Source organism: Dunckerocampus dactyliophorus, chromosome 18 (genome assembly GCF_027744805.1).
Source record: "Dunckerocampus dactyliophorus isolate RoL2022-P2 chromosome 18, RoL_Ddac_1.1, whole genome shotgun sequence".
NCBI lineage: Eukaryota > Metazoa > Chordata > Actinopteri > Syngnathiformes > Syngnathidae > Dunckerocampus > Dunckerocampus dactyliophorus.
The window spans coordinates 4,528,900-4,540,043 of NC_072836.1; the positions used below are offsets into that span (position 1 = coordinate 4,528,900).

Here is an 11,144-nt window from a genome sequence, read left to right on the forward strand (position 1 = left end):
GTGGACATGTATATCATATGTCTGAATATTACATATAATTTAACCTATTACATTAAATGGTGGTCTTAAAGTGTTGAAAAGTTTACATTTGGGTAGATTTGTTGTTATTATTTAAGTATACAGTTTGAATTTGTCTAGGAAATTACTAATATAAGGGTGTAACTTCAGAATTCTCTTCACAACATATGTCTAAATAGTAAAGTAATATATTAAATGGTGGTCTTAATAATACCCTTAAGGGTATACACTTTGCATGAAAAATGTTTAGTTTTAGCTCATATAGTGGTCATTTTATACCAGGTTCTGTCTGAAGGTCCTACTCACGATAGGGTGACTACCGTGAGCTTAAAATACTGTTAAAATACTGTATGTCTAGGAAATTACTTATACATAAGGGAGTAACCTCAGAATTCTGTTTATGTAGGGAAACTGTCTACAAATGTCTAACATAGAATATTATTCAGTGTAATATATTTTATTTTTCCGAACAGTTTGTTTAGTGGTAAAAGTTGGTCCGAATTTTGAACAGGATAAATGTTGGTCATTTAGCATTGTTTGTCCTGCCTGAAGGTCCTTATCGCGATGAGTGGACTGCCCGCGAGATTTGGGCCTGTGTGACTGCCATTGGTCAAGCGGGCGGTGACTAAAAGTGGGCGGTTCCCGGAAAAATCGCTAACCGGAAGGAAAGGCCAGAGCCCAACAAGAAGACGAAGACGGCCGATGAGACCAGCCAAAGAAGAAAAAGTACTGTAAGTTAAATCATTTTTCAAATAATGGAGTGTCCCGTGGAACAGCGAGTTGTGACACAAGGTGGTTAGCTTATAATATGCGCCTCATCACCTTTTGTTCATATTTAAAGGGCGATCAGTCACGTCCGGGGCTCATCCGAAAGACGAGAATCTTCGCTAGCCTTCCCAGACCGAACCAAAAAATAGCACAATATGAAATCTTTCCCCCTTTATGACATCATTTCTTCCAGTTGAGGCAAAGTATCAAAGTCGACACTCGTCCACTGTTGAATGTAAAATGAGTTAACGGCGCAGTTTGAGTAGAAAATGGAAGTTGTTTTTGGATAATGGCGTTTTTTATGGAGCTACTAAGCTAGGCTAACGCAGGCAGAATGTTAAGTTTTGGGGGGTAAGCTTCCTGTCATCGCTGCACTGTGATCTCATATCAGCTGATGCTAACTAGCATGCTAACACTAGCGACGGCTAAGGGAAAGCTGACGTTAGCATGTTATCGTGTCGCCAAGTGCGTAACGTTCGATTTGAACACGGAACAGAAGCCTGTCCAAATTGTATGTACGTTACTGTCTTGTTTATCTTCACTGATATTGTGTCCTCGTATGAAGGCAGCACTCTTCAGCTTGTAGCAACATGCAGAACAATTGTACCCGTAATTGTGTCTTAACAGAAGCTTTCACTTTATTTTTTTGTAATTAAACGGCAGGCGCAATACGTACGTTTGTAAAATGATTATTATGGCACGTTGTTAATTTAAAAAGCCCCGTTGTAACATGCTGGATTGAATATATGGACCTTGCCCGGTGCAACTGAAAGCAATACAGGGTGATGTTATTTTTCAACATAGCATAAATGTAGGTTTAAAAAAAATTGGGGCAATAGGTGCTTAAGAATGCTGCACTCTACATTGTAGTCGTAGCTTTCATCTCACTGATTTATGCTTTTCTGTGTTATTATTGAAGCTTTTACGCAGCTTTTATAGTGTTACAAGTAAACCCTTAAGGCATTTGTTGCCAGTTAATAATATGTGAATTTGTGAAATGTTGATGGGATTTAAAAAAGTGTCTCTTCAGTGTCTTTTTTTTATGGCATAATAGCGTTTGAGACGGCAAGGGGGATTTACACTCTCTTGCCTGAACTTTTCTTGTGTTTATGGTGATTGGACGTTGTCCTCTAGAAGCCGTGACATGTCTTTAAGAATAAAAGCAGCCAGAAAGACGAGACGGGGATTTCTTAACATGTTTGTTGATGCTGGCGAACTGGAAGTTGGATGTTTATTTTGAAATGTGCTTTAAACCTTTGTTGTCTGGTGGAGCACATCATATTTGAGGGTTTCTCTCGGCCCGGAGGAGGAATGTTGTCATGGTTCGAAGATGCAAGTGTCAGAAGTGATTTATGTGCACAAATTGAATCAAAAAGACATATTTTCTTTTATTTCGTATGCACTATTTGATGATGAGTGAGGCATAATGACATAATCATCGAATTTGCATAAATGGCCATGATGCATTTGCAAAAAGAAAGTAAAAAAAAACAAACAAACACGAAAAGCAAAACAAACATGTTTAACAAATGAACTTTCTTCTGTCACTTCTTTGTCATTTTTCTCATGTCACAAACAACAAAGAGTATTATGTATGTGAGTGCTTTTAGATGGGGGAGGGGCCAACAGCAGCACCTGCTGCTCGTTGAGAGGAGCAACACGTGCTTTCATGTCAGTTGCCAAAAACCTCTCAACTAGTAGCTAGAGAGGTCTGAAGACTCGCTAAATATTGCGACAAAGTCACTAAGTCTGCAGTACTGATCCCGAGCTCGGTCTTCTTATTCTCTGACAGATCAGGTACGTTATGTGTTTTATGAGCGAGGGCAAACAGGTATCGCTGAATCTTTCTGTGGCGGTCCATACTTATTTGTGGCAGGCTGCCATAAATAAATCAGTGTATGGGGGCACAAAACTGTAGCCATCATGAAACCTTTTATTAAAGTGATAGTTGGGATTTTTGGCACGGAAGTTGTAAGACATCCCCATCAGCTGTGTACTACCTCAACAGTGACTTATCCCCCAATTGGTCCCATGAGCCCGGTTCTGGTCGGAGATCCGTTTAGTTGCTGGGGCCATTTAAGTAAAGAGTTTGGCTTCTCGAAGCAATATGCTTTCAAAAGAGTTAATACATTTGCATCACAACAATGACTCCTTAAAAAAAAAATGAGACATCGCATGTCAATGCTCGACGTTACATTTGTTTCCGCCGTATCCCTGCGCACTGTCGCCTGTGCATTCCTGCTGCGTATGTGATGAAGACGCTTGCATCTTTGGCCATCTTCTTGACATGCATGTTCCACAGCGGAAGAAGATGCGAGTGTCTTCATCACCGCTGATGGGGATGTCATACAACTTGAGGCCAAAAAATCCAAACTATCCCTTTCACTCTACAGGTTTGAAGTATCATTTTAACATCCTTTAGTGTTGTACATGTGTAAAGGTATATTTTGGCATAAAACACATTCTTTTATCTTAGACTTACAAAGATGACATAATCAGAAACGCCGTCTTTGACTTACAAAGATGTAATGCAAAGGAAGGCGCATGGCATCACTTTTTTTTAACATTCTTATCATAAATGTGTTTAAAAGAAGTTAATCACCATTGTTTGTACAAGCAATAAAACACTTTAAAGTTCTCATAAAAAAACATTAAAAAATGGTAATTTATTTATTTTTTTGCCATAACTGCTGTCACAGGTAAACAACTATCATTTAGGAGCGAAGTGGTGATTTTTGATTGATTCTTGTATGTTTTGGCTTTATATTTCCATCAGCGGAGAGATATGGAAACATTTGTCCCATGAAGTTTGCCGGCGTATTTGATGAGGCGAATGGTTTCGAGGCGAATGTGAACAAGCTTATTCATTCTCGTCGAGTGTTCCCGCAAAAACCTTCAACACAACGAGAGATGGCATAAGATAAAAATATATATATCACAACAGAAATTCATCGAGAACTGGACCATAACAAAAGAGAAACGACAGCTTCCAGGTGGGAAATTCTCGTGTAAACCTCACTTGATCCTCCTCCTCTTCCTCCAGTCCCGCAAGAAGTGATGAAAATTGTAAAAAAAAAAAAAAAAGTTAATTATTTTGACATTTGAGTACACGTCTAACACAGGAAATACGTCTTTCCATGTTATTTTTCAGGGCGAAAATAACCAGATTAACGTGTTTTGGTGTCTTGAGCACCGACATAACTAACTATACCTGAAGGTACTCAACTTGTAGTGATTTCTCAGCATCCCTTTCTTTTGCATGAAGTAAAATGGCTGCAAAAAGCCAAATAAAAACGCAGTTAGTTAACCTTTGACGCTCTCTGAACTGAGCTCTTGTGAGGTACGTTGACATCTACTGGCCAGCATGCATAATTGTGGTTACGTTTTGTGCAGCTTTCGGGGCATTTCCCCAACATCGCTGCTTGAATTGCAGCACCAGTCAGTAGCTTTTCTTTCTTTTTTTCCCCATAGAAATCAGAAGAGACGGAAATGCCAGTGAGTTCCTTCTGACCTTGCTAACGGCTAGTGATGGGTTTCCTGTTGTGCCTTTCCTGAGTTATGTCACCAGTTTCCCATCCAAACTCTTGTCCTGTCTCCAGAACGGCAAATATGCCCGTTAGCCACATAGCAGAGCAGTGCATTATGGCAAAAACAGCAGTTCGTTCTCGCTTCGAGTCGCAGCTTGCACTTTTTTATGAATGGCCCGTTGACGGCTAGTGCAGCTACCATGAATGGTTTGGTATCATCACATGTGTATGGAGCTGGATAAGTCCTCAGCAACATGTCATCATTTTTAGTTGTTGTCACATGAACCTACTTCATTTTGTACACATTTAGAGCGTGGATGCATTGATAAAACCCCACCAAACGCTGTGCTATTGTGCAGCCTGCACAGGAGGCCATGATGAATATTTCACAGGCTCTCCCCTCTTGAAGGCTCCTCCTTCCACCCTTTTCTTCTCCCTCTTTGTCTGACCCATGTCCCACTCCCTTTCTGAACCCCCCCCCCTTCCCCCCCGACCCCCCCTTCGACCCACTTCCTCTGGAGGTCTTCAGAGCCCATTAGGGATGCCAGCAAAGCATCCGATTCTGATGTGAGCAGCTCTGTCTCTCTGCAAGAAGAGGGGAAAAAAACAAGAAAGCTATCAGCTGCACTTACCTTCACACATCAGTGTTTCCCACAGGGATGCAATCTATGTGTGGCATTGTGTTGTTTGTGTGTGTGGCTTGTTGTCATAGCATTTGAAGATACACAGCTAGAAATGATGTCAATAAACACGCATGCGCATGTAAATTTAGCTCTGCAGGCTGCACTATTTTAGCCCATAGTCTGCACTGTGCTGTAGTGAGTGTTGCCCTCAGTCTCCGCTGATACTGTGCAGCTGGCTTTAGTTTTTTTGTAGTTTCCTCTCCCTCTGCTACGGAGCGTGAGAAATAATAATTTTCAGCATGTATGCAACTACTGTAAGATGAGAAAAAGAGCCTGAAAGGTTTGTCAAACAGCTCATATTGCACTTGAGTCTCATGATTGGTTCCCGCTGAAGATTTTATGTGCTCTCCTGTCACATGTTGAAGATTAAGCCCAGCTCAGCACACAAGAGGGGAAAAAAGCAAACTACAACCAAACTTAAGTCGATTGCATCAGTCGTGATGTTTTAACTTCATCTTTCGTCATTTTTGGACTTCTCTCCACCGCTCCGCCTCCTGGTGTAGTCCTCGCTCGTGACCAAGTGGAGGTTTGCCCAACTTTTCATCCTGGTCAACAGTAAAACATCTTTCTGCTGGCTACATTTCTCTTGCTGGCCTGACTTGTTTCCTGTTCTGTAGCTTACCACAACGCTGATTGATCTCAACCGGTCTGTCTTATCGCTTCACTCGTGAAAGGGGGTGCGTTTGCGAGCGGATTCTGAGTTGCAGGTGTTGTTGCCACACGCGTACACACACGCACACACACAAACGCATTGCCACAAGGCTCACATGTTGATGGTGTCAGGCTCTTTTAGGAACAGGAAGTCACATGTCGAGTCGAGTCCAGCTTGTGTGCTGTCTGACACTTGTATGCAGTTCCTCAGCACTGACAGTTGTGCTTTGCTTATATTTGTTTACCACAGGACTGCAATCATGTAATTGTAACGCTGTAGGAGGGAGGAATAACTTTGTGGGAGAGACACAAAAGTGAGTAAAAAAACATGAAAAGCAAAACAAATATGTTTAGAACTACTTCTGGCACCTCAAACAAGACGGAGCCCCCTGTGAGTGCAGGAGCGACACGTGCGTTCATGTCGGAGTCTTCAAAAGTCTCAAATAAGACCAGAAAAAGTTGCCAGATTTGTCGCTAGTAGGGGTGTCACGGGATGCTCGGTTCACGTGACGATACACAAGACTGGGTCTACGAGAATGAGACAAGACAAGATTTTTGCATTACTTTTAAGAATAAAAGTGCAGTAACAATGTATTGCAGTCTACTAATTTAATTTCTACTACGTTACTTTGTATTGCTCCTCATGAGGCTACACTCTTGTGCACTTGTGTGTGTATGCTAGCAGCCCTGCCTCCGCCCACCTAGACAGAGACCGTGTGACTGACAAAAGGGCTCACTCTGATCATGCCATTGTTCGATGACAATATATTGTGACTGGCAAAATGGTTAAGTTCATTTTTATTTATTGTGTGATAAATTTATTATCATCCTGGGCTTATTTTTTTTTAAGAATGACAAATCCTATCACTTTTTATCTTGCGAGATCTTGTGACACTCGTAGTCGCTAGTCAGTTTTTTGAAAGAGTATCTAAATATTGCTAAATTGGTAACACTGATCTCTCCTGCTACATCTTCTTGTTCTCTGGCGCACTACATGTGTTCAGAAGCGGAGTTATGTTGTAAACTGCCATACTGCCAACAGTTGCCAGCTGTTGTTATGTGTTAATGGGAAACACTGTGTATATGGTGATGTTGCTGTGTGTGTGTGTGTGTGTGTGTGTGTGTGTGTGTGTGTGTGTGTGTGTGTGTGTGTGTGTGTGTGTGTGTGCAATAATCAATCTTTTTTTTTTTAATTTAAGCGTGTCATATGCACGCAAGTATGCATTGTTGTCGTCGTGATGCAAGTGCTGGTGGTGTGTATCTGTGCTATCATCCAGAAGCATATGACATTTCAATTTGTATGCCATTAGTGCAGTATAGCCTTTGCTGTATTGTGGTAACCAGGCGTGTTCTTATTATAAGCACACATCGTCATGGTAACCTGAGGATGTTTCAAAGACTAATGCTTCTCCTCCAGCACTTGATCAATGCCCAGGCTGGTTAAATAATAAAGAAGGGTTCGTGTGGAACCATCAACGTGGAAAATTGTAAATGATGAAAATGAAGCAGAATTTTCCTGGTAACGTGGCGTCTTGTGGAGCACAGTATGAACATGTCTCATGTGTGTCATTTTGTGTTTTCTCAGTTCCCCTGGCTTGGTCTCCTCTTCCTTTTGGCTCATCCACCTGCCTTAACTGACCCACCCGGCCCCCACCCCCCCTTCACCAAGCCTAAAACCTGCCACGCCTGCACACATTCCTCCGCCTTGCTCTCTCCCTTAAATTAAACAAAACCTCCAAGCCACTCTATGGCCGGACGAGGCGGACCCGCGCGGACCAACGGTGCCGCGGCGAGCAACAAGATCTGCCAGTTCAAGCTGGTGCTGCTGGGGGAGTCGGCGGTGGGCAAGTCCAGCTTGGTCCTGCGCTTTGTCAAAGGCCAGTTCCATGAGTACCAGGAGAGCACCATCGGAGGTGAGTTTGCACTCTGTCTGAAAGGGGTGCTCTCATGCCAAATGCTTGCCCTGTCAGCTGCGGGCCGAGTCAAAGATTCCAGAGCTTTTAAACAATGTGCTGTGGAAGTGACAGCTTGGTTTCCTCTGTCATGTGACCAGAAGCTGAGTCAGCATTGCCACTAGCCGCTCTTTACTTATAAACTTTTTTCTTATCGGGACCTTTTTGTGTGTGCTTTCTGGCAGGTTTTCTAGCTTGTGACTCTGGATATTTGAAATATGTGCATTTTTCTATGCATTTTCACCTTTTATCAGCATGCAAACTGCATTTTAGATCACTAAATCATAATGCACACAATTTTTCTGTGTGCACTAGACAGCACTTTGATTTTCATTATTGTTGCAATTCTGTTTTTTTGTTATGACATTTCACCAGCATGCATGCCTTTTATTCTGTCTGTACTTTAACAGGCTGCTGGATTTCTGGATTTCTCTTGGAGATGAACAAAATCTCTATCTAAAAAGTGACTTTTGAGAAGGCAGGGTTCAGCTAACTCTACAAAAAGTCAATTTTCATTTCATGATTAATAACTTGTTTTCCCTGCCTGTCTCTAGTTTCTGTTTGTTGGCTTCCTCTTGTTCCTCAATTCACCATTCTTGGTGTGTATTTTCCGGAAGTGAGTCCTTTGAGCCTCAGATTGGCTATACAGTCGTCCCTCTTTTACAGCGTTTCATTGGTTCCAGACCCAACCGTGATAAATTAGCTCGCGAGCTAACCAGTTAACCTTGAATTTATTTCTTAAAACTTACCACTTCCACACAGAATGGGAGTAGACATTTTTTTTCACTATCATGTGGAACATGCCATGGCAGACTTCATGACTTCATGCAGTGTTAAGGTAATGTAATGCAAGGTCATGTCTCAGTGTTTTGTGGCATTACTGCCACCTATTGACCAGAATACTACATATCACTTGCATTTCAATATGTTTCGACTAATAATAAAAAAAATAGTCTACCACCGTCTACCGCCATCATTTCTTAATAAGTTTTTGGAAAAAACGTGATATAGCAAGGGAGTGATAACGAGGGATGACTGTATTAGCCTTGCATTGTAGCGTTTGTGGTGCCACCTGTTGCTTTGTCTATTGCAATGTCAGTAGTGTTACCCTCATGGTACTTTCTCTCTCCCATGCAGCGGCCTTCCTCACACAGACGGTATGTCTGGATGATACAACAGTCAAGTTTGAGATCTGGGACACTGCGGGCCAGGAGCGGTATCACAGCTTGGCACCTATGTACTACAGAGGAGCGCAGGCGGCCATCGTGGTCTATGACATCACCAACACAGTGAGGGACCATAATATAATGACGGCCAAGACAAGACGAGTCCTTGGCTATTTATTAGTGTGCTGAACCTTGTCCTCCTGTTTGTGGTTGATGATTACTCAATGCCTGGGGACCTTTGTGCTTTATGTGTCTGAGTCATGTGTAGCGCATAAAAATACTTGATAGATTATTTCAGTTTGTCCATTGTCCCCTTCCCCCCTTTACCTTCCTTTCTAAAGGACACTTTTGCACGTGCAAAGAACTGGGTGAAGGAGCTCCAGCGACAAGCCAGCCCAAACATTGTAATTGCACTGGCAGGGAATAAAGCAGACCTGGCCAACAAGAGAGCTGTGGATTTCCAGGTAGAAAGAGGGAGAGAGATTTCTTTTATTGTTTATCTAGCAAAAGAAATCCTTGAATGCATTCATCAAGCTGGTGTGTTCGTGTGTGCTCGGCTTTTCATCAGGAGGCGCAAGCGTATGCTGATGACAACAGTTTGCTCTTCATGGAGACGTCAGCCAAGACTGCCATGAATGTTAATGAGATTTTTATGGCTATAGGTAAGCACAAACGCACACCAGTTTTTAATACTGCGCCATGCTGAAAGAAATCACCCACTGCCCAAAGATATGTGAACATCTGGACGGCATTATTTTATTTTGTTTCTTTGTTTTGTTTGTTTTATTGTGTTTTTAAATTTGAATTTTACTCTATTTTTTCCATTTTATTTTTACATATTAAATGTTATTTTCATTTCGTATTTTGGAATTTTATTTTTGCATTTTAAGTTTAATTTTGTTTTGTAATTTTATTTCTACTTTTTTATTTTCACATTTAATTTTCAAATTTTTTCAATTTCATTTGACATGTTGTAATTTGATTGTTTTTTACATCTGTATTTCCATTTGTTTTTTGATGTGTATCTTGATTCATACAATTAAAATACATATAGGCTAATTACATTTAATTTGATGACAAACGTCATCAAACACAATTCAATAAAATGCAGTAGCGTGCTGCTAGTCTCTTTTTGATGAACGTTTGTCTTAGATAGGTAGCCTTGAATCTGTCGCAATTCACAGCCTACATCCTTGTGTTTTTGCCAACCAGCCAAGAAGCTTCCGAAGAACGAGCCTCAGGGTGGCGCAGGAGCCGGCGGCCGAGCCCGAGGCGGCGTGGACCTGCAGGAGGCAGCGCCGCAGGCCCGGAGCGGCCCATGTTGCGGGGGTGGCAACTAACCCCACGAGGAGTCCAGTCAGTTACCAGCTTCGATCAACCGGACCAGATATTATTAGCCAGCTGTCAAAACAATGTCGGACCCCCAAAGGCCCGGTCGGACCAACCACACCCCCTCAAGCAACATATGGCGGAAATTACAAACTGTTTGGCCGACCAAATCATTGGCCGGTCGACTGCCCAGCGACTGCTGACCAAGCAACAGACCAAGAAACCTAATGTCACCCAATCGTGTTTTAACCCCAGAAAACCTCTCTATTGATGATGGACACTTGACGTCACCTTTGGGGAAGAAGCATCCCACTCATGGTATTGTTAAAAAAAAAATCTGTCATTACTTATGGCACTTCTTTGCAAAGGCCACCATGCTCCCTTTTCTTTCTGTATTTGTGTAGAAATAAATAAAAAAAAAATGCAACAAGAAGGAATCCAAATTAAAGCCCTATTTTTTTCTGTCTTCTGCAAGTCTTTCCATCACGCTTTGACTGCCAGATGTCCTCCCCTGTCTTATTCCTCACACTTTGGGGAAAGATGGAGAAGGTTCCTAGCAGGAAACTGGGCAGACTTCCTTCTTGGTAGATTTGTAGCTGCAATACTGTCCTCACTATTCTTACTTCTTTTTGACAACGTATGATTTTAGACTGCTTTACAATCACCTGACCATTAAGATACTTTATTAACATCGACATCCATACGTAGTTTGAGCATTAATGTTTTGCAAAAATAACTAAGACTTGTTTTGTTGACCAAACTGTATTGAAAGCTGTAATATTTGTATGCATACTTCTCAAGTTTATAATCAATCAGTGCTTATTGTCACAAACGATATCTTCCCAATCGCAACATATTTTTTGGGTCAATTATTTTCTGATGTTTTTCTTTTTGTGTCTTAATTTGTTTTTCTGAAAATCTATGGTATTAAATGCACTGGTTCTGTCTCATCTTTTTGTCAATCCAGAGATACTCTCCTCAGTGTTTCCTTTCTCGCTCCTCTCCATATCCTCGAGGTTCAAGGCTCTCCTGTTTTTGGCATCCGTAAAC

The 11,144-nt window shown here is 41.7% G+C and overlaps 1 protein-coding gene across 1 annotated transcript; it reads left to right on the forward strand.

The window, feature by feature from the left end:
- Window positions 1–614: 614 nt before the first annotated feature.
- Window positions 615–11,062, forward strand: rab5c (RAB5C, member RAS oncogene family). Its single transcript, XM_054759983.1, has 6 exons — window positions 615–749; window positions 7,233–7,560; window positions 8,737–8,888; window positions 9,107–9,229; window positions 9,334–9,427; window positions 9,978–11,062. The coding sequence occupies exons 2-6, from the start codon at window positions 7,395–7,397 to the stop codon at window positions 10,103–10,105; spliced, it is 663 nt and encodes a 220-aa protein (XP_054615958.1). The 5' UTR covers window positions 615–749; window positions 7,233–7,394; the 3' UTR covers window positions 10,106–11,062.
- Window positions 11,063–11,144: the final 82 nt, after the last annotated feature.

Coding starts and splice junctions, on each gene's coding strand:
- rab5c (XM_054759983.1), top strand. CDS start 7,395: ATGGCCGGACGAGGCGGACCCGCGCGGACCAACGGTGCCGCGGCGAGC. Junction 7,561..8,736: donor CCAGGAGAGCACCATCGGAG/GTGAGTTTGCAC, acceptor TCTCCCATGCAG/CGGCCTTCCTCACACAGACG. Junction 9,230..9,333: donor AGAGAGCTGTGGATTTCCAG/GTAGAAAGAGGG, acceptor GCTTTTCATCAG/GAGGCGCAAGCGTATGCTGA.